At 43.1% G+C, this 23,997-nt stretch overlaps 1 protein-coding gene across 3 annotated transcripts in view; it reads right to left on the bottom strand.

The window, feature by feature from the left end:
• The window catches only part of SLC16A12 (solute carrier family 16 member 12), a 45,341-nt gene that overhangs the window by 15,800 nt on the left and 5,544 nt on the right, over positions 1-23,997 (bottom strand). The window contains exons 2-3 of one of the 3 annotated variants that reach the window (XM_079976365.1): positions 10,187-10,256; positions 1,248-1,465 (exon numbers count right to left, since the gene is read on the bottom strand). In XM_079976365.1, coding sequence (XP_079832491.1) covers positions 1,248-1,357 — 110 coding nt within the window. In that variant the 5' untranslated portion in view covers positions 1,358-1,465; positions 10,187-10,256. Of the gene's footprint in view, positions 1-1,247; positions 1,466-5,718; positions 5,846-10,186; positions 10,257-23,997 lie in introns of those variants that run through there. The other 2 variants (XM_079976367.1, XM_079976366.1) reach the window with 2 other exon arrangements.

The following is a 23,997-nucleotide window of genomic DNA, read 5'->3' on the forward strand; positions in this document are numbered from 1 at the left end:
CTAACTCTGATTCCCAATGGTTTGATCTGCTCCCTGCCCCCCACAAATTCTTCTGTCCTGCTCAAAATAGATTCCCAAGAGCCCACCAATTTTGAAGGTGGCAGCAAAATGGAAAAAAGTTGGCATAGTGCTGAGGTGTGCAGAGAAGCTTCAGCCCCGTGCCCTGATGGGGATGCAAACTGCTCCCTGTTAAATAAATGTAACCACCTCATTTTGAATTGGTCTTAGCAATGCACTGGCAATCAGCATAAGTGCCTCGTGAACCAATTGCCAGTCTCCTAACAGGACACAGCCAGCTGCATTCTGTACCAATTGAAGTCATCTGGTTGGCCGTACCGAGAAGAGAACATTGAGCACTGGCCTGATCCAGCAGGGATCTTCTTATGTTCTTGGCAGTCTTCAAAGACAGTCCTATGTGAAGCACATTGCAGAAATCCAGCCCGCATATCACTAACACTTGGATAACTGAGGCAAGGTCAGACTGGTGCACAGTTGGCATACCAGTCTAAATTGGTAAAAAACACTCCTGGCTGCTATCACCACTCGAGCTTCCCCAGTTGGCATGGAGAACTCCAGAATTCCACTCTTTGTCCTCCAGGGGAAGTACATGTCCAAACAGCACTGGTTGCAAGCCTCCATCCACTCACTTTATCTGGATGGAACCCATCCTGTCTGGATTCAGTATCAGCTTGATGGCCCTCATCCACTCTATGGGTTGACTAACTCAAAGCCAACAAGTTCAGTAGGTGTACTCAAGAGTATGATACAGCTGGCTACAACCCTACATGTCTTTGCGGCTCTGCAGAGGAAGGTATCATCATGTATCAGGGATGCAGAGGGATGTCACATCCATAGTTCAATGCACTCCCCTCAGGTGATCCACCTGGGTCTTTCTCAATATATGTGACACACTTTTTATGCTGCCTTAGCAAAGTAATCCTCCTGTTATTAGACTTAGAATCATAGAGTTGGGAGGAACTTTGAGGATCATCTAGTCCAATCTCACGCAATGCAGGACTATGCAGCTGTCCCTGTGACCTTGATTTTATCAGCACCATGCTCTAACCAACTGAGCTATCCAATGGACTGCTGTAATCATTCTGCAGATAACGTGGCTAAGAAGTGTCCAGATAAATTAATTAACATCCTCCATTCCTGGACCAAGAGGTAGCATTTCCCACCGCTTTCAAGCAGGGGATAACAACAACAAAAGCTGGGTGAAGAATCACACCCATAAACGCCCTTACCTTGTTACAGCTCTCGTGCAGATAGTAACAAGGAAGCAGCCGATCACAATCATCCACCCCCAGCCACCATCGGGAGGGGAGGCGCTTAAACCTTTCCTTGGTGCAGCCATGGCTGGGATAGGGAGTCTTCCTTTCTGTCCAGAGTCACTCTGCAAGATCTGCCAGTTGACAGGCAAGGCATGAATGGAATGTTACCTGGCACATGGGTTATTTGACATCTGAAACAAAAAAGCAAAAAAGAAACAATAGGGAACAGATCAAAGCAAACCACACATGGCTCTGTCAAAGGCCACTATCAAATAGTTCAATGGAGAGGCAAGCTTTATTGTTTAAAGTTAAGCTTTTTATTTTTAACTCCCAACAACCGCAGGAGTAAATTCTATGCATTGTTGGCAGCAGCTGACTATGGGCCATATTCGCCACTTTAATCCAGAGTCACTCCATTGATCTCACTTCATGTTCTGCCTCACCCATAACAGATGGAATCTCTGTATCTGACAGAAAATCTATCATCAGAATATTTTTAAATCATAGCACGTTAACATTCAAAAATGCATTTGAATGGACTGAATCCTGAACTGCAATGTGCTGTTGTTTTACTTCGATACTTGGGAGCTGGTGAGGTGAGGTGGCTTAGAGTCCAGTCCACAAACCAATATTTACTCAGATGTTCTATTAACATCACTAATTCCTAAGTAACCATGCACAGGATCACAGCCTTAGATGTATGATGCAACATCTGTGTTCATGTAAGAAGGAGGAGGAGGAGGAGGAGGCCTCACAGACTAATCTTCCAGAAGTGCAGAGTAATGACTCTTAAAAGGTATGCATGCAACTTTCATGGCTGAGACAACAGCATTTCGCCCCAGTGGTGGTGGTGGGGGAGCAGTTAACATCTTTCTAAAGTTGGGAAGGGTAGAATGTCAAAGGCATAACTAACATCAAGCAGCCCAACTGTCAAAAGTGCCTTTGAAGATCATCTCCCTTATAGCTTTGCGTGAATGAGGAACTGTATCGGCAAGCTGGAATTTAAAGCCAGACCAAAGATGGGCACCACTAAATCCCAAAGACAGCCAGCCAGTTTCAAATGCAGTCTCTGAAGAATATGCTTCCTTTTCCTAGACCCATTCCCTATTTGTTAGTTTTAAAAGCTTTTATAATATATACAGTACTTTTTAGGTTAAGTTGCCCCTCAGAGGAGTTTTACAACCATGTTCAAATATAAATCCATCAAATCCAAAGGAGAAGCCAGTAAAAGAAATAAAATATTCAGATTGGTTCCAGTCATATGCAAGCCAGCATACCAACAGAATAACCCAGGTATCTCTAAAGAATGTGATGTTGCTCATAGTTTTATTCAAATGGGTATATCGTGGTTTTATTATTGTTGGGATTAATTGTGCTGTAAATCACCATTAGGTGAATAGTGGTAGGCAAATTTACTGAACGAAAGTGAATAAAACACCTTATACCTTCATCTAAAAACCCACACAACCTCTTTCATTGGACCTGTCAGTTGCCTGTCTGTACTCCTGTCAGGGCCCAATTTTAAGGTCTTATTGGACAGGGGTAGGAAGCTGTGTTGAAAGGATTCCCAGTTCTCAGAATTCTCAGTTCCCAAAATTCTCTGGGGAAAACCTTAACAATTAAATGGATATAAAATCCGCCTCATAGATATGAATGGATTTTCTAACTGTGGTGTTGTATAGTTCTCAGAATTCTCTGGAGAAAGTCTTAACAATTACACTGACAGGAAAAACCTCCTCATATTTATGAACCGTTATTAGTTCATAGTATGGATATGCCCTCTTGTTCATCTGAGAACAAGGGAAATGGCTTCCAGGTCAGAGAGCCTAAATTATCTGGAGAAACCCGGGAGCTAAGACACTACCACACTTTCCACCACCTTACTCAAGCAAATGCACTTCATTTGGACCATCAACATTAACATTCTGTTGCTCTGTTGAAAAGGATGTTTCTTCCCCTGCTGAATGAAGAATTCTTTTAAAAAAATAATAATAATAAAACAAATAAGCAAAGCTGTCTGGTATGTGATATAGTTTTCCTTGGAGGGAGACCTAAAATAGCCCAGCTGCAGCCTAATCCTTTAGTGGTTGAACACACAATATTCCTGCTGACAAGAATCACAGGCAGTCCCTTGAAACCTTATCCAATGCCATTTCTAGGAGGGAACTGAGTCCATTTCAAGATAAACAACGATAAGCAGCTTGGAAGAAGCTTTTAGTTCCATTTCAGCTTTATTAGCACTGATCTTGAGGCCAACTCTAATGTTATGGCCCCACATCATAACTACCAATAAAGTACCAGGAATGTGCCCAGGACTCGCATTTGTTATAGCTTGCGCAATGGTCCCTACCTTGACAGAACTCTGGTGTGGTGCCAGCCAGGCCAGGACTTTGGGGCAGAGGGCCAAGGTCCCATTCAGTGGAATGAGCTGTTCATAACAGGCAGCAGTTCTGCACATTTCCCTATACCTGTATATCTGTGCTGGGTAGAAGAGTATTCATGTCTTTCATCCAGTTGTCAAGGGTCTCCGTTCTTTATTTTTAAAACTGTGATCATTAAAGCTGCCTCGTATCCTCTGCTGTGTATCAAGTGCCCTGCTTGAACATACACACCAACTCCAAGCGGGATGTGGTTCTCAGATCAACAGGAGATCTGGCAGGAAAGTGCTTCCTAAGAATCTCAGGATTTTGCATATTAACTTTTATGCATGACTTGTTTTAAACATTTACATTCCATTTCCCCCAAACGTTTCTATAAAAGCTGCTGCTTTATAGCCGTGCACATGACTTACATGCAACCACACCAAAAGTGGAAGGGAGGTTCGGAAGAAGGGTGGTGAGATGAAAAGGAGGGCAGGACTCCTGGCACCTTTAACAGCTGCAGAAAATCCGGATTGCAGCAGGTATAGCAGCCCTGCTCCCCCTTCCATCTGACCACTCTACTCAAACTGTTTTAAGTGCCGAGTGAAAAATCAGTCTGCTTCCAGAAAGAAGTTTATTATGTATCAGTGCTCCACATGCACCCAAGATTATTTCCAGTGTCCTTATGACATAGTGAACATTAAAATGTCAGTACCTAGCTTTCCCCAATCTAATCCAGATTTACCCTACCTGAAGGAAATCCAATGAGTTAAAAAAAAAAAACACCCGATGCCATAACAACCCATTGTCATGTTTCTGGAAGTGCCCTAAAAACCATCACAATCCCCACCCCCCCACACACCCCGATAATGGTGTGTTGCCTTTAACTCATGCCTGAAAGAAATGCAACAGGTACAGTTTCCCCCTATGCCACACTACTTGCTTGTCAGGCAGAATGATCCTCTCCTCCTCTCTTCTAAGTGCTGTTTTGGGGGCTCTCCCAGCTGTCCGATGAGGATTTGGGGAAGATGCAGAGGAGGGAGCCCCACTGCACGAGAGGAAGCCATTGCACTGGTTTCTGTTAGTGTGCCAGCTAAATTTAAACCAGTCCTAAGGGTTGCCTTCAACCAAGTCTTACTCAAAGTAGACCCACTGAAGTTTATTGACTAACTTCGGTTCATTAATTTTAGTGGGTCTATGCTAAATAGGCCTTAGTTCAAGACAACCCCGAGAGACTTCGTCTGGAAAACAAAGGTGTCAAATCTAAATGTGACCTTAAATCTAGAGCTTCCCTAAAAGGCAGCGATTTCTACCTGCTCCTGCAGTGAACAACACAGGATAATATCACCAAGGCAACAATAAACATCCATAAAAATGGCAAAGGTAGTTTCTCTCCCAAATAGGTTTTATCTTAAACATAGCAAACACAGTACATAAAGAGTTCACTTATAATATATCAGTGCTTCAGGTTTAACAAACTGAAGAACAGCATCCTCTTTCTATGCTCCTCCCGATAGAAACATGCAGATGGGGACAGATGTACCCCTGCTTTAAGTCGTTTACATACTGTCTTCTCTTGTTTATTATTTACTACAAAGCTCAATGACTAAGCTTTTTAGTGACGAAACGTCGGATTACCGGAACAACGTCCGAGCACTGAACCACTGGTATATCACCAGTGGACTCTTTATTACTGCATTTGCAATTGTTCAAGATAAAATCTGTTTTGGGAAGAGAAGAAATGAACACTGAACCACTGATATATTACTAGTGAACTCTTTATTGACCGTGTTTGCTATTGTTTAGGATAAAACCTATTTGTGAAAGAAACTGCCTTAGCCATTTTTATGGACGTTTATTGTTTGTTTGCAGATAGTTGCCTTGGTGATATTATCGTGAGTTGATTGCAGTAGTCATTGTTCATTTTTTATTGTTATTCTCCTGCAGTGGGCAGCTGAATGAAGGAGCCGTGTGTGCTAGGCTGCAGTCCATTCATGCAGGGAGATGGTGAGGTCGCTTTAAGAACTGCATGGAAAAGGACATCTCAGTGGGTGTGAAGTGTCATGCAGGGCGAGAAGCTGTACCTGCTGAAATGCACTCTTCTGCATTGCTTTCAGTAGGGCATTCGTAGAAGAGATCTTATAATCCCAGTTACCTTATGGGCATATTGAAAGGATAGCAAATGAGCCTGGATCCTGCAACTGGCAGCTGGCCTCTCTAGCCCACTAAGGGACTTCAGGGGAAAAAGTCACTGCCACACCATACATTTAAAGCACATGGCCTCCCCTCTGGGAACTGTAGTTTACTCCTCGCTTAGTTACAAATCCTAGCACCCCAAACTGCAGTTCCCAGAATCCTTTGGAGGGGGGGTCATATGCTTTAAATGCATGGTATAGATGTGACTTTCTACTGCTGGATTTTTTCAGACCAGGAAGCAGAGGCAGCTGTGAAGCCTGCAGTCAGAGCAGTGAAGGAATGTTCAATGGGAATAAAGAAAACACACCATCCATGGCCGCTGTGCAGTGTTAAATTAGGCTCAATCCTGCACCCCACGAAATAATAAAGAAATTCTAAACCCTGAGAATGAGGAGGAAAATTGAAGGTTTTTTGTTTTTTTGTTTTTTTGGTTTGTTTTTTTTTGCAGGGGAAGAAAACATGGAGGACAGGTTTTGGCACAGAACTAATAGAAATATCCTGTTGAGGCTTTGTTTTTTTAGGGCCATTTGGAAATACCATTGTATTCATCTTAGTGCAATGAGACACACCTTCCTAATCTGTAGATCAAACGTTGAGGAAACTAATCTCTGCATTTCCTCAAGGCAAAAACATCACCAGCATCACCATCACCGTGGGAAACAGACTTTGAAGAGGAAGCATAGCAGCAAGTCAATAAAATGGAAGGTGTTTTTTCCTAGGTGGTATCTCTGTGTTTCTGTTGCTTCCAGGAGGGGGGGGGGGATTTCCCAGTAGTGAATAAGTGATAGGGAAACTTGATGAAAACTGGACAGCTGTTAAAAGCTCAGCAACCCCATGAAGGACGGGAATGGTGAAGCTAAATGGAAATCAGATACATCAGCGTGAGGATACTTAATCTGCCTCAACTCTAGAACTCGTGAGTAGTCGCCATCTAAAAACACCTACTATGAGAAGCTGTACATGTAACAGAAGCTAAAAGCGGAATAAGTACAAGCTCTCGTTCACGTCAACATGAAGTCAGAAACAGCATCCACTTGGGTGGATAACTGCAAAACAGTGTGGGATTAAGTATTAAGGGCTAGACATGATACAGTGGCAGCACTTCAGCCACATTGAAGGGGCACAGGATGGAGCCTGAACAATTAGAAGGAAAGGAAGCAACCAGAAAACCAATGGAATTTCTGACATTTTCTTTTAGGCAGTAGACCCCACACAACATCACAAGGTGGTGTGTCGGTGTTGTTTCTAAATGACCCCTCAGTTTCAAACATAAAACTTAGAAGGCTGATGATCAAGAAACAGAAACCCAATGGGCACGCCCCATGCTTAATCACCCCATGCTTTGGACTTGGGCTACATTTCCCATCAAGATCTCTTTCCCGGACCATTACGCCTGTTCCCTTGTTAAATACAGGGTTGCCATGTGAAACCGTCCTGCCTCTTTAAAAGCTGCAAATCATGATGTCGCTGTAATCTTTCTCACTTTGTTTTCCCCGCAGTCCTACCACCCACCTTTTTTCCAACCACAACCTTGTTCCTCCAGTTATTTAATTAATTCCTCTGTAATATGTATATAGCCCAGAAATCCTGGACTGCACACAAACCCTCACAGAAAGTGTAAACTGGGTACAGGATCTTGAGGAAAAACACTTACTGAAACCAACCAACCAACCAACCAACCAACAATTTCCATTAGTTGGCATCAGAATTAAGTTCCAACCCTTTCGTGGATTCCAGGGGAAGAATTTCTAGGTCAGAGAGCCAGTCCTGGAGACAAGCTGGAGCTTCAGCTTCCCTAATTTTAAAAAGAAACTTGAACAATGACTTTTTAATGAGCACTTCCGGTTCCTCAACTATATCTCTTGGTATTTTCCATCTCTAATTAGTTCTCTCTCATTTTCCCATGGATATAAGTGAGGTCTTCCTTGCTATCAGGGTGGAAATCAAACAAGGCTAGGATCAATTGTTTCCTAGTCTTGAGCATGAAAAGATACCCAACCAGACCACTGGCTTTTTTTTAATTGAGCATGTATTTTGATAATGGACAAAATCCATTACTAGTACTATAATATTAATCTTTCTCAATGGCCATTACTTCCACTTATTGCAGGTTTGCTTGGTGCGCTATGCTTCTGAAAATTATGATGCCTATCATTGTATATCATCAAGCCTCATTGTATTGATTCCACCCTCTCTCAACTACCACCACTGTTGACCATCAGGGGATTTATGGAAGCAATAAAAGAATATATCCAAAAGTAGGGGGTGTCCATAGCTCAACCACAAGAATCATGTGAAATTTCTTTAGACGTATGGGCTTTTTAAAAAGGAGGCTTTAACATGGCAGTTATTGACGAACGTGTTGCAACAATGAGGCTCAACACTGCAGTGCAGTCAGCAATGCAAACACAAATCACAAATCTGACAGAATCTCCATTAACCAAGTTATTAGAAACTCTTTGCTTTAAGAGCTCATTGAGTTTGTGGGAAATGGGTGTGTTTCAGTATACGCTGGAGTTTCCACAAAAGTTCACCTAAAGTAAAATCAGAGGTGAATTTGGAAAGGCCTTGATCAACTAAACTGATCTGTAGGGACTACGAGAGAAGTTGTTGCTGCTGCTAATGTTTTATAAGCGGTAAATAAGAAAATGAGGGTGGGGTGTGGATACACTCACACAAGAGATCACACATGCCTCATTTATTTTCAGTTCCAAAAATCAAGATCTGTTGTATGCCACCGTAGCCCCCTTGCCTCATATGGCTCTGTATCGGCAGCACCAAATACTCTCCAATTCCCAAAATTGACTTGAAAATTTATTCAGTGCTCCTGAATAAACCAAGTTTTGCCTAGAAGCCATAGGTCGATTGAGCAGCTTTGAAGCAGCAATCCTCCCCACCCCCATGTGAATTCTGAGGTCGCCTCCAAATGTCCTTTGCCAATCCCGCTTCAACCCTTGACCTGAAGTTGAGGCAGTCACAGAGGAAAAAGAACATATTGCTTCTGTTTCAGTGCTGCGGCTGCTACAACTGCTTCTGCTATCAGTGCCAATGTTATTTCATATCTATTAGCAGGCAACTGTGTATCAAGAACACACACGGCCTGTGAGTTTATCCTCTAAACCAGGTGGGACTAGGGTTTTATAAGAGACCAGAAGTTTTTTTAGCCAGCAGAAAGGTTCAGAAATGAATGAATGCATGAAATTGTATTGTGACCCAAATACACAAATGTATAAACAGTAGAGACTGAAATAATATGGGATGTGCACTGATGGGAAGCGACCCATTGTGACCACCCCAAACCTTTTGCACATAGAGAAACATTTTAGCATCATGAGCACAAATCCTCATGAATGCTCAATAGAAAGAATATCTAGCTGGGCCCATAGCTACCTAATTTAAACTGCAACACATTATTTTTTAGATTTCTAAATAATGTAAACAGTTTGGAATGGCAACATTAGTTGTTGTTGTTGTTGTTGTTTGTTTTGTTTTGTTTAAAGAATAAAGGCAGTGTGTGAGGCTGCCTCTGAAAACGGTTCAGAAACTTCAACCGGTGCAGAATTTGGTGGCCTGGTTTCTCATTGGGGTAAGATGGTTTGAATATATTACATTGCCCCTGGCCCAACTGCACAGGCTGCCAATTACTTTCCAGGCCCAATTCAAAGTGCTGGTTTTGACCTATAAAGCCTTAAATGGCCCAGTACCACAAGGTCCACCTCCCTCCATATGAACCAACCTGAATGTTGTGATCATCATCTGAGGCCCTTCTTTGTGTGCCCCTTTTACAAGAGGTTTGGAGGCTGGCAACACAAGAACGGGCCTTTTCTGTGCCAGGGAGGCTGACCTGACACCTTCATTATACAGTGGTACCTCAGGTTACATACGCTTCAGGTTACAGACACCGCTAACCCAGAAATATTGCTTCAGGTTAAGAACTTTGCTTCAGGATGAGAACAGAAATCATGCTCCGGCGGTGCAGCAGCAGTGGGAAGCCCCATTAGCTAAAGTGGTGCTTCAGGTTAAGAACAGTTTCAGGTTAAGAACGGACCTCCGGAACGAATTAAGTACTTAACCTGAGGTACCACTGTATACCGGTATATTCAGGTGCCAGGCAGAAATGTTTCTCTTCAACCAGGCCTTGGGCTGATTAACATTCCAAGGGCTTTTAAATGTGTTAATGGAGTAAATGACTTTGCTTCCGTTTTTGTTTTCTTATGTATTTTGTGTTATGTATTTTGCGTTCTTATTTCGTATTTTTGAGTTGTGAACCACCATGCGATTTATTATAATAAATAACAGTAATAGCAACAATAATGTAAACCCCGTGTGTATCTGAATCCGTAACGCTTTGCTTACCTTGTGGATTTGGGAGCTGCCGGGATATGTACCTGTCAGCAGATCAGAGCAAAGAGATAGAAGGACATATCTGTAAGTAAATAAACATAAGGTGGTTCTTTAAAAAAAAAAGAGAGGGATTTATATAAAGTTCATTGTACGTCGCAACGTGAGAAGCTGGGCATGTCCACACTTTTACATCCATATTTTACATTAAGGAGTTCAAGAGGAATGGCAGAGGAGTTGAAGCTAAGATGGGAGATAATCCTGCACCTGATGACATGTAACATCAAGGGATTGGCTCCACACTCTTATCAAAAATGGTCCACAGAGGGTAGGATAATTCTGGATCTGGCTCACAAGATGAAAAAAAAATCCCTATCCCTATTTTCTAGTGCGGTCACTCCAAAACACATCTCACCCCCCAATTTTTGTTAATCAGTAGCCATATTGTGTTACGTTGAAGTCAAGATTTGGCATGTGTTCCAAAGATAAAGGCATAGTTAAGATGAGTGCTACCACTAGGCAGCATGAGATAGTTCGACTCAGGTGAAAAATCTCAGAATTGTCTTAGAGTACATGACTTCTGCTCTCATCTTAAGTCTAGAATAGAATTGTTGGGCTAAAAGCAACACCACAAGCGAAGTATCAACTGGATAAAATGAAATTAAATGAAACAATGAAAGAGAAGAAAAAGAAGTGGAGGTCAAGGGAAAGCACTTTTTCCTTACCTATATGGATGTTAGGAAACTTTGAACTGATCACACAACTAATGCTCTGGTCTTTCAAAGAGAGAGACTCACATTCCATAAGTTTAAAGGTAACTGGTGTGGCCAAGCAAGTCAGCAAATTCTCTGTGCTCAATGAGCAATTTGGAGTTGCTGAATAACTCACATTCCCAAATGTCTATTTTTCTGTATTACACACTTTTCTCAAAAGCTTTATTTTGAACTCCCACAGTAGAACAAAAGAAAAAGACCATGTTGTTATCTGAGCAACCAGCCAGCAGTAACTTCATTAACAGGGAATGGTTATGGGGGGGGGGGGTTGTCCTACAGATTTGCACAGTTGCACTGTAACCGATATGGACAAAGGTTTTCAGGAGCTGCCATTTTCTTCCATTTGGTTGTTGATGTTCTCCCCTGCCCTTCTACCCAAGAGTGTTACATTTAGAAAAAGAACCCCAGTCCATTTTGCCATTTTACTTAAGTGTGTTCATAATGTATTTTTAAAATAATCAAAATAAAAACAAAAACAACCCAATAACACACACACACACACACACCCGATAGCATTGGCTGCCAATCATCCAAAGGCCTGGTTAAAGAGGAACATTTTTGCCCTCACGGCTTACACTATACGACAAGATCTGAAGGTAATTCTGTTATGCCATCTTCAGGATTTGATCAATGGTATTTTCCTGAAGTAAGGGACGCGGGTGGCGCTGTGGGTAAAAGCCTCAGCGCCTAGGGCTTGCCAATCGAAAGGTCGGCAGTTCGAATCCCCGCGGCGGGGTGCGCTCCCGCTGCTCGGTCCCAGCGCCTGCCAACCTAGCAGTTCGAAAGCACCCCCGGGTGCAAGTAGATAAATAGGGACCGCTTACCAGCGGGAAGGTAAACGGCGTTTCCGTGTGCGGCTCTGGCTCTGGCTCTGGCCAGAGCAGCGATGTCACGCTGGCCACGTGACCCGGAAGTGTCTCCGGACAGCGCTGGCCCCTGGCCTCTTAAGTGAGATGGGCGCACAACCCCAGAGTCTGTCAAGACTGGCCCGTACGGGCAGGGGTACCTTTAACTTTACCTTTATTTTCCTGAAGTGGGACGCAGGTGGCGCTGTGGGTTAAACCATAGAGCCTAGGACTTCCCGATCAGAAGGTCAGCGGTTTGAATCCCCACGACGGGGTGAGCTCCCGTTGCTCGGTCCCAGCTCCTGCCAACCCAGCAGTTTGAAAGCACATCAAAGTGCAAGTAGATAAATAGGTACTTCTCCAGCGGGGAGGTAAATGGCATTTCCATGCGCTGCTCTGGTTCGCCAGAAGCGGCTTAGTCATGCTGGCCACATGACCCAGAAGCTGTACACCGCCTCCCTCGGCCAATAAAGAGAGATGAATGCCGCAACCCCAGAGTCAGTCACAACTGGACCTAATGGTCAGGGGTCCCTTTACCTTTACCTTTATTTTCCTGAAGTACAGTGGTACCTCGGTTTAAGAACAGTCCTGTTTAAGAACGATTTGGTTTACGAATTTCACAAAACCGGAAGTAGTGTCCCGGTTTGCAAACTTTACCTCAGTCTAAGAATGGAAGCCGAACGGTGGAAGGGCACCGGTGGCAGGAGGCCTCCTTAGGGAAAGTGCACCTCAGTTTAAGAAGGGACTTCCAGAACCGATTAAGTTCATAAGCCAAGGTACCACTGTACTTGTAAATCCACCCCTACCAAGCCTAAGAGTGTGTGTAAACTAAAGCAGAGCTGATTTGGGATTCTAGCAGGAATCTGAGGCAAACTAGTCATGGAAAAGAAACCTGAGTGAGAAGCCTACAGAGTGGACTTTTCCCATTGTCATTCCATTCCTGCAGGATCCCCAAGAACATGCTCTATGGGGAGCCAGCTTCTGGCACTAGGCCTGTTGGCAGACCAACTCTATGTTACAAAGACGTCTGCTGGCAAAATGAACCCCGTTGTATGTTTGTGCCTGGAGACAAACAGCCAGGTTGTGCTTCCACAGCAGTGACCAGAGGAAGAATGATAGCTGTGAGGAGTGCAGAAAGAAGAAACACCATGGTGCACCTGTAGCAGCAAAACCGGACCCCTTCATCTGCCCCAGCTGCAATCCAACATGTCTCCTCCGCATCGGTCTCTACAGTCAGAGCAGGCACTGTCCAACAGCTTGACCTCATCCTCAGTGGCACACTCCTCCATTGTCTCCTGAGACAGACGGATGCCAACAAAAACTCAGGGGAACACTTCATGTGTCTGATGAAGGGAATTGTAGTCCATGGAAGCGTATGCTTTAAGAAATGTGTTAGTCCTTAAGGTGTCGCAAAACTCATTCTTTTTTGCAGCAAGAGACTAGCACAGCAGTTGTCTGGTAGCCAAGTGGCATGGGAAAATATGGAATATCACAGTCTTACTAAATCAACATGCTATAGAAGTGGAAGACTGACAAATGAACATCAGAAAAATAGGCTTATCCAAAGATGTTATTTGCAATGGTTCGCATATACTGTTTTAGAATAATCAACTATCTACTTAGTTTCCCTCTCTTACAAACATGTCTCTCTCCCACTCCATCATTTCCAAGCTCCTTATGTATACCAGATTGTTAGTTATTATTATTTCTATGAATATCTGCATAGGTATGTTTCATATAGGTGTCATCATTTTTGTAGCAATATATGAATGTATGATTGGACTCTTAAGTATAATACACGTGTTTTTTAAAATAAATAAATAAATAAATAAAGGAGGTAGTGAAGTTGCTGCTACTCTTGAGTAATTCAAACAGGGGTGGGGAACTGAGTCCGGCCGGTGGGCCAAATCCTAATCTCCACATACACCCAGGGGGCAAGTTTGACAGGTGGGCGAGACCACCCACCTGTCAATCACCCGACATCATCATGACAGTGGGACGCAATATTGCCTTTGAAGTTCATTTCTAAGTGATTTCCGTGGAAAATGGAAACAGAAAGCCATCTGCACTCTTTCCAACAGCTGTGCCAGAGGAGAGGAGAGCATGAGCTAGATGCTTGCTGCTGATTGGAACATTCTGTTCTACACTCTTAATGTATGCAGTGCCTGCCTGAGTAGACATGGATGTAAGAATGCTCTTGTTCCCATTAAAGGTCATATGGGGGCCAGGGACAGGAGAAGAGGCCACGTGAGATCAAGGCACACCCTTGCATCTCTGCCATGTGTGTAACCAACATACCCTTGTGCGAACCTCCCAAAGAAAATGGAACACATCTGTGCCAGCTTTTCATTAATACTTGCTTTGTTTTTTGCTTCATTTGGAAAGGATTAATCAACAATGGGATCATTACCCCTGCAGAATTCTGGCTGTGTGCAATGACAGATCAGTTGTTTAAAGCAAAGAAGAAGAAAATAAAAGGGATCAGGGACCATGCGAATAAAAGAAAGATCAGGCGGGCTACCTCTGGTTAAGCTCTTCTCAGGGTCCTCCCTTGGAAACAATGCATTTAAGAGACCCAACAGCCGCAGATAGGTGACAATAGATAGGATTAACTGGAACTCTTTGCTATACCCATTTCATGTCTGAGCTGCATTTTCTTGTGTGGCGGTTTGGTTCAGACATGAAGGTGCCATTGCTTATGGAGCCAAGACAGCCCCACCCACACCTGAGACAAAAGTAGCAGCAGGCTTGGGGAAGCCACAATGTTTGCAGAAGTTCAGGTTTATTCTGGGGCAGCGGCAAGCATTATCGGATGACAAGCATTACTCAGTTCCATTCCAACCTGGCCATGAGACCGAGATGTCATTGATCACCCTTTGTAGAAAGTGGGACGGGGGAGTGTGACCTCGCTTTTGCTTCATGATCTTTCATTGGCTTTCGATTTCATTGGCTATGATATCCTCCTGGACTGGCTCCAGGGAATGGGAATTGGGGGCATAGTTTTACAGCAAGCATGTGCTTCATGTAACCATTTAGTCTGTCTTGGTCATGCAGTTGTGCAATGGGTTGTTTTTATGTAGGCTCCTCAGGTAGTGTGTGCTGAGGTTGCAAGTTTTTTTTTTTTTTTTGAGATTGTTTACTCCTACACTTGTGCGGCTATTATAATTACGCTATATGTATATTAATGTTTTATGTTTAACAAGCTGTGGGATCAGTTAGATCACACATACCATTTGTGGACATTGATGAATGTTACATAGTGGAATATTGTTATGTATCACTACATTGTTTTACAGCAAAATGAATGTTATCAATAAAAGCATAGTTTTCTGTTTGTAAATGAGGTCATCCTCAGTACCTTCCACTAAGTATTTTATCATTATAGCTTTCTTGGGTACCCAAAACCAAAATGATAAGTGTCAATGTTTCTATCAACAAAGGGTTAAATGCAAGATCACTTTGTTCACATTAATCCTCGTATGATTTATTTTTTTTAAGTATGATGAGAAAAGTAAACAATAATCTAATGGTTTCCTGAGCAATTATTGTTACTGAAAAGTTAAGCCACCGAACCAGAGGATAAAAATAATAACCAAGTGATCTACTTGATTTTCCATAGCAATAATGTATCAGCCAGCTTTAAAGTCATTATCCTAAAGGTCTCTCCCCTTTCAACTAAACCACCAAAGAGATAACTTTCTCGTGGGAAACACTTCGCCTTGGATATATATTATTTCCTTTCTTTCCTTTTGGCAGAAAATAAGAGGTTAAAGTTTAATTTTAAAAAATGAAAACAAGAAAAAGATCGGGGGGGTGTAACTTACTTTTAAAACCAAATCCATTCATTATGGGGTTTTTCCCCAGAATACACCACAAACAAAAGAAATGTTATTTCCTTAAAGATTACCGCCCACGCCATTAGCTTCTCACAAAAATGCTAAATGATCAAGCTTAGTGAGAATGATTACAATCTTCTATAACATGAAATAAGATACAAAATATGAAAGCGAAGAAATGATTGAGTCCAATTCACTCCCAGGGGAGACCAGACAGGCACACAATTTTAAGTAAGCTTACGATTTTATAGCTAATTTTAAATGGTTTATATCCTTTATATCTCTTTTGTGACCACTTAGAAATGATGGTGTTACTATATGGCAAATGGCAGAAATCAATCAAATCAATAAAATGATCAATAAAGTATTGAATTTTATGCTTTGATCCAATCCTTCCTCCAAGGAACTCAATGAATGGATGCACCAAATGTAGAGGAAACCTCTTTTCCCACCCAGATGCCTTCCAATATTATGACCTGGTCTGCATGGCGCAGTGAGCCAATTTGTGTTTGAATTTGCAGGTTCCCAGAGAGGAGCTCACAGTACTTTGCTCCTTTCCTGCCCCTCTTGGCTGCTGAATTAAGCTAAGCCAAGATTTGTTCTAGTGTGTCATCCACACCGGGACTCACGATTAACTTTCTCCTCCTCGCTATCAGCTAAGGTCAAGAACAAACCTTGGCTGAAGCTTGTGGTTAGCAAGGAGAGAGCCTAATCATGAGCCCCAGTGCAGATACTGAGTTGATGGCTTGGGCATGGAGGGTGCTAATTCCAACCAAACCTGTGGTTTTGAATCTGCAAAAAGGGGGTCTGTACAAGACGGAACCTGCTGCACTGGCGAAAGAAACCAATCTTTCCGTAAGATAACGGCGCTAGCCAGCCAAGCTAAGTACCCCCATTTGCATCACCAAACAGGCGTCCATGTTATCATGGAGACAATGGAGGGATGGTGTTATACAGGAGGGGGCAAACATGTTCCCTACCCCCTCACCTGGCTGGAGGTGACATCATATTGTAAGGAGGAGAACAGCAAAGGCTGGTTGGCATGTTTAATGTTGACTGGAAGCTGGAAAGACAGGGAGGCTTCTTGCTCTCTGCTGAATCCAAAGCTATGGCATTGGGGACCCCTCACCCCACCCCTAGAACCCTAACAGGGGAGCAAGATCTGTTGGAGCATTGATGTAATAAGCCATTCCATCCTTTGCTCAGGTTGTATATATGTGTAAATACAACCATGTATCCTAAAGACACTACAATCTCCATTGACCTGCATTCCAAGGAAACCAAACCCTGAATGAGCTCCTGCAATCCCTGGAATCTCTTGCTGCTCAAAGATTGGGGCATGCACAGTAATACTCATAGATGCAAATGTAGCCTGACTATCCAAGAGGATTTTCTGGACTCAGAACACTGTATGTGGCCTGGGCCCTCGACCCCACCTGCAGCCTGTATTTCTGTGTATGTCATAGTAATACTAAAACAAATGTCTCTGGCCTGATTAAGATGGTGCACAGCTAGCGTCTCACTTCATGTGAAGTTAAATAAATAAAAAGTGAGAAGGATGCCCCTGCTGGTCTCCACATTTTAGGCCCCAGAAGCTGCAACTTTATACATGCTTACCTGGGAATAGGGAGGGTAGATCAAGCATCACATTGGCCCACAGTCCACTTTTCTCTAGTTTTGCTTGCAGTGTCTTTCTGTGAATTTCTCTAATACTGGGCTTTTTTCCCCTTTTACAAGTTTTTGAATTCGACAGCCTTTGTTCCCATAGGACAGGCATAGGCAAACTCGGCCCTCCAGATGTTTTGTGACTACAGCTCCCATCATCCCTGACCTCTGGTCCTGTTAGCTAGGGATCATGGGAGCTATAGTCCCCAAACATCTGGAGGGCCAAGTTTGCCTCTGCCTGCCATAGAATTTGGTCAGCTACCATCTTTGATCTTAACTGTGTATTCAATTTAACTTCTTTTATTCACTGTTGAGATGATTATGTTAGCCATTAACCACTGTTAACGCATATTGGCTTATTGTTAATCTTTCTCTCACTTTTTGGCCCTGTGATGCAAGCAGAAAGCACAGTCATTGTCTTTCATCTAAATGTGAGTCTATGTTATTTATTAATGTAGTGAAACATGAGCTTTACTTGTACAGTGGTAACTCTGGTTATGAACTTAATTCATTCCGGAGGTCTGTTCTTAACCTGAGGTACCACTTTAGCTGATGGGGCCTCTCACTGCCACTGGCGCGCAATTTCTGTTCTCATCCTAGGGCAAAGTTCTTAATCAGAGGTACTACTTCTGGGTTAGCAGAGTGTGTAACCAGAAGCGTCTGTAACCTGAATCGTCTGTAACCAAGGTGTTTGTAACCTGAGGTACCATTGTATTTTGTGAGTGTTAAAATGTGAGCTGGATGCGTATATTTTTCTAATAACATTGTGACAAATTTATAATATTGTAATAAACAGTTAATGTTTCCATCATGCTGTTTATGCTTACTAATTTTCATTATTAATCCATGGAAAAATACCCAATACTGTATTGTGGATTGTTTTTGTTTTTTTTTCTGGACAGAGCATGTGGGTGCCCTGAAATCTGTCCAAAAATCGAAAGCAACAATCAATGAAATGGGCAGTCATTTGCTTGACAATGTAAATTGTGTAGATGGCAAGAAAAAAGTCACCAAGAAGACAAACTCCGGGGAGGGGATGAAGGTGCATCATCCCCTTAACCTCACTTCCAACAGACGGTAACCCTGAAGCAAGATGCATAATTCAATTAGCAAGGTAAAGGGGCATGGGTGGCGCTGTGGTCTAAACCACTGAGCCTCTTGTGCTTGCAGATCAGAAGGTTCGTGGTTCAAATCCCTGTGACGAGTGAGCTCCCATTGCTCTCTCCCAGCTCCTGCCAACATAGCAGTTCAAAAGCACGTTAGTTCAAGTAGATATATAGGTACCACTGTGGCGGGAAGGTAAATGGTGTTTCCGTGCACTCTGGTTTCCATCACAGTGTTCCATTGCGCCAGAAGCGGTTTTGACATGCTGGCCACATGAACCGGAAAGCTATCTGTGGACAAACGCCGGCTCCCTCGGCCTGAAAGCGAGATGAGCGCCGCAACCCCACAGTCGCCTTTGACTGGACTTAACCATCCAGGGGTCCTTTACCTTTACCTTACTTCAATTAGCAATTACCGGCTCAGTGAGATTTCAGCCAATTCTAAAAGTGTAATAAAAAATTGTAAACAATAGTATTACTTATGAAGAGCTAAAGAGAACTGAAGCAAACTGGCACAGCTAATGTGTCTACCAAGTATCGATGGGAGTCCTACTGAACTCAGTGGAGCTTACTTCCGGGTAGACAAAAGCACCCAAAATGCTTATTTTCCAGTCGCTCCGGAAATTTGCATCATGCGCCATAGGATTACAAAATGTTATCGAAGGACACAACATCTCCTCCTCCAGGAAACAATCCCTTGCTGAGATGTGCAGCAACGGTGCCGCTGTACAACTTTGTTGTTTTGCCAATTTTACATCTCAGCCACAGGTCACTTTGCAAAACGCAGACCAAAGTCAAGCCATTTTATTGTCCCTCCCTCCCAAATGCAGTTTGATTGCAGGATCGCTACTATCAGTACTGCTACATTTTTTGGTAGAGGATATGCCTTTGCTGTGTAGTGACACGAACAGTATGTTTTTCCAACTGTTACAAAAATTCTAAGGTTTCAAATATAAAATAAATGTTTGTAGGTGCACAAGGTAAATACACACATATAAGTATATAAACCACAAGTCTGAAAGAGTACAGAGAGCAATCCTGAAGCCATCTTGACCTTTAATGACCCCCCCCTTATTTCCTGTGCAGAAGGAAATATATTGGAGGAACCTTTTCCAATCGTTCTTTTCACTTACAAATCCTGTCTTAAGGGCATATTTTGTGTATGAATAGGGTATGTCTATGACCTGGCCAGGTAATGCAATCAGTGACCATTATCAGGTATCTTGTCAGACAGGGGACAAGCCACACTCTCTTCTGTTATAGACCGCCTCTTTCTGTGACATGTATATTATGCCTTTTGGGTGGTCTTTGGCTAAGGAGTTGGGCAATTTCAAAATGTCATTCTGGTGCACCTTTGCTCTGGGCCCTCACCTCCTTGCAAGGGGTGGTGGGACTCTGTTGCAACAGAAAAATAAAGATCTCCCTTGCTTTCACTCAATTTTCTCCGATCGACTTAGGGGGAAACTGAATCCTTTGATGGAGAATTGGGCTGTAAAAGCCAACCCCAATTTTTTTCTAGAACACTATTATTGTTCTGGGTTACCTGTATCTAGGAAGCAATGTTATACTTCAAGCATAGGCGCCGACTCCATGGGGCCTGAGGGGGCCCGAGCCCCCTCAAAAATTCGTTTGGGGGGCTCCGCCCCCCCAATAATTTAAGAAAAACAAAGCCACTCCCGATCTAGAGAGGGGGTGGGGTTGCGGGCTCTCGACCCATCAACAATCTCACGGGGCTGGCCCCGCGAGAAGCGGGGATTCCCCCTAGCTCATTAATATTCACCGCCCACGGCGGCAGCCAATCGGCTGCTGCAAAGGGCGGGCCCTCACAGGTTCACTAAAGGTCGGGGCAGCCTGGGGCTCGCCCCTTTCGTTCCCCCAGCAGCAGCGGTTTGGAGGTCTTGGGCCCCCCCAATATTTTTTATAAGTCGGCGCCCCTGACTTCAAGACTTTCTTTGATTTATTTGTATTTTTTTTCCCAGACTTATATTCTGTTACAGCAGACTGGCTCATGTCGAGTTGGCCAAAATGAAAACATTTCTTTCTCCAAAAATGTATTAATAGTAGGAGCACTAGTAGCAGAAGCGGTTATTTTTATGCTATCTTTATAGATAAAAGTAAGGTAGGAGGAAATGACAGCCCACCAACCTGGCCAAGTTCACAACCTAAATTCAGTAGAAAGGGAAACAGATGGAAAGGAAGCCAGAGAACTAGGAACATATAGCTCCATTTCAAATGAGGACTGAGATGTAAAGGGTTAAGAAAGGAGGGGACTGGGGGGGGGGGACCCTGAACGGGCCAAGAAAAAGCACAGACATGTGGAAGTCAAGTTGTAAAGAAGCACAATATGCAGTCCTATAGAACACGTTTGCTGCTTACTTGACATGGAAACCAAGGTGGAAGCCTGAACTCAACCATTTCTATGCTTTTTTATTCAGCGTGACTTCCTCCGTGTAAAGCACTTCAACTCTTTTTTTAAACCAAACTTTTTTGAATCCAGAATCAAACATACTATAATGTTAGTAAGCACACTTAATACACATGGGGTTAGGAGGTTGGGGGGGGGGGACATTTGAGCAAAAACAGAGAGAAAGAGAGCGAGTTGAGGAAACAAATAACGCTGCTCCCTAATCTGTTTTCAGAAACTAAGCAAGACAGGAGGTTTGAAAACTCAGCAGTAAAGCAAAGAGTGAGGCAAAACAGCTTAAGGCTTAGGCTGTTGACTTTGTTCTATTATTTATTTAATAACAAAAGAAAATAACTCTTTGGATATTTTCCATTGTCTCATGACTGCAGCAATGCACAATTTTTTAATTTTTTTAAGAAAGTATGAAGCCTGCTTTTTCCTTAATTTTCCCACACACTCCATGTGCAGAGCCAACGTTGCAAAATATGCAGCTAAAACAAGGAGTTTCCCAGGACATCTCCATACCATACATTTAAAGAGCGTCCAACTCACTTTTAAAGTCCAGGACTTCCCAAAAAATATGGGAACCTTAGTTTGTAAAGAATGTTATGAGGGGAAACTACAATTCCATAGATTTATCCCAATCACTTTTTTAAAACAAATTTGCCACATTTATCACATGTGCAAATGAAAAAGGGCTTTTGCGCTTGTTGCTTCATGAAGAACCAAAGCAGGCAAATGTATAGTTAAGTGGTATACAGAGTCGCGTTCATGAAAGTCCACCATATATGGGGTTTTTTACGGCGAAAGCTTTCGTGAACTACACTCCACTTCATTAGATGATTGAGACATTATTCTGAGTTGAAAGTGTGCATGTATTTCATTCCTAACCATGGCCATTCACACACACAAAAAGTTGTGTTGATAACACAGACATCTTCACACGGGCAAGTCAGCTAACCAATGTCATGTGATTTGTGTTTTTTTAAAAGAATCCACTGTGACAATGCAATCCACAAATGACAGCACTGAACCTCTTGATGTATTGTAATTCTGGAGTTTCACACTGAAGTCTCCACTTGAGGTTCCTTTGCTCCAGAACAGTCACCTTAAGGTCAATTACAAACCACGGCTTAGAATGAGTGAGCAGGCCCCTATAGAGGAGATTATAGCCACTTTGCTCAACCTTGGTTATTTTGCTTCTGCCCTGCATTGAGCCAAGTCATGGATTGGCATAACCTAGACTTGTGATACAGCACTGTCCAGACAAACCACAAGCTATAAACCAGGTTTGACCTACCATGGTTTACAGCTTGTGATTTGTCCAGGAGAGTCAACCATAACCCTGGTTTCCAGTGGTTGCAGATGCTTCTTGAGACTGGGAGGTGGAAGGCAGGGAGACCAGCGGTAAGCAGAACCACAGTGAAAGACAGGAACAGCCAGGTGATACCTGGTTTGCTCCCATCCTCCTTCCCCACAAAGTTCTACATGACTGAGGAGGAAGAATCTGGCAAGCAATGCCACTCCTTAGGCTGGTTGTATGTAACGAGACAGCAGGCAGGGGAGGCTGAGGTTGGTGGGGCAATGCATGCTTCCGATGACACACTAAGCCAAACCATGGCTTAGCTCAGAGGAAGGAGAAATTGGCCACTGTGTTCACTCTGGGAATCTGCACATAAAAATATTTCTGGATCGAGAAATGCTGTGCAGTGGGACTTTGAAATAAACTGTAGCAATGAAAATGGATTTTACAAAGACTGGTGCTACCTGTAATCAAGGCATAACTTTTAGAGCACGCCTTAATCCTGCCGCATTTTATTAAGTTTTCTTGTTGTCCTAGTAATTTGCCAGCATTGAAGGAAACGTTCCTTCATCAGCTCTGCAGGGAACAGGCATGGAAAGCTGTGAGCAGAAGGTGGCCACTCCAATCTGCTTGTTAATACAATCAAATCACTGTACTCAAAAGCCTCCATGCAAAACTCACTCGAACCAGTTCCTCCTGAGCAATGAATTCATCACTAGGCCTCTTTTGTTTGTGTTTTAAGATAGTAAGTGTAATCTGGCAGCATCATTGAGAGAAATGGGAGCTAGTCTAGAGGGCTCCATAAATAAATCCTGACGCAGGACCAAACTAATGGCAGCATAAAATAAGCATGTTTCTCCAAGGTTGAAAGCCTTAAGAAGTTTCTGCAGACTTCCATCTATGCCCAAATTTCACCGTAAATAAGTAAACTGTTGCCGATAAGGCTTGGATCCTAAAAAAATAATAAGGGAAGGAAGTTCATGGAAGGAAAGTTTTGCATCCCATAAACTCCTGCAGTGGTTTACTGGGGGTCTACTGGAAATTGGCCCAAATACTTACCTAAAGAAAATTTGCTTTCCCGCGGACCATGAGCAGAAGAAATCTATATTTAATGAGCCATAGCTCAGTTGCAGAGCATCAAATTTAATCTGCTTTCAATGCAGTGGTTAAATTGCTAGTATCTCCAGATACATCTGGAAGCGCAATTCCCCCCTTTCTGAAACCCTGCCAGTCAGTGTAGACAATACTGAGCTAGACCGACCAGCAGCCTGACTTGGTGTAAGGCGGCTTCCTAAGTTCATTTGAAGAAAAAGAATTATCAGTGCATTTGCACAAGTTCATCCTGTCCAGTGTCCCATATCCAGTGGTGGCACTTTCCCCAATACACAACGAAAAAAGTGGGAGGAAGGGAATGAGAACAAGTATAGGAAGATTGTTGCACACACGCACACACACACACCGCCCAAGACCCACAACATAGATGACAAATTCCATCACATCCATACCACCCACCACCCTGCTTATGGGTGCAGCCAGTGGAGTTCAGGGGGCGCAGCTGCCCATCCAACAAAATAAATAAATAAATAATTTTAACTAACTGACCAATTATGCCACAGATAATGCAGTTCGGGCCCCCTAGCATAAAGTCTCTCCCCCTCCCCCCCGAATAAATCCTGGCTAGGCCCCTGACTCTGCCCATAATTTATCTGCAGATTTCCTGGAAAAGCTTATGACAATTCACACAAATAATGCAATAAAATCCATAAAGATGTCAATCCCGAACCTTTAAAACCAAGCATCCATCCAAGAAGACTACTGTGGCTAATTCCCTTTCCACCCTTTCCAGAGATGAGTTTTTCTACTGCAGGGCAGCTTTTATATGACCCTTCTCCACGAA

Source organism: Podarcis cretensis (assembly GCF_951804945.1).
Source record: "Podarcis cretensis genome assembly, chromosome: 5".
Taxonomy (NCBI): Eukaryota; Metazoa; Chordata; class Lepidosauria; order Squamata; family Lacertidae; genus Podarcis; species Podarcis cretensis.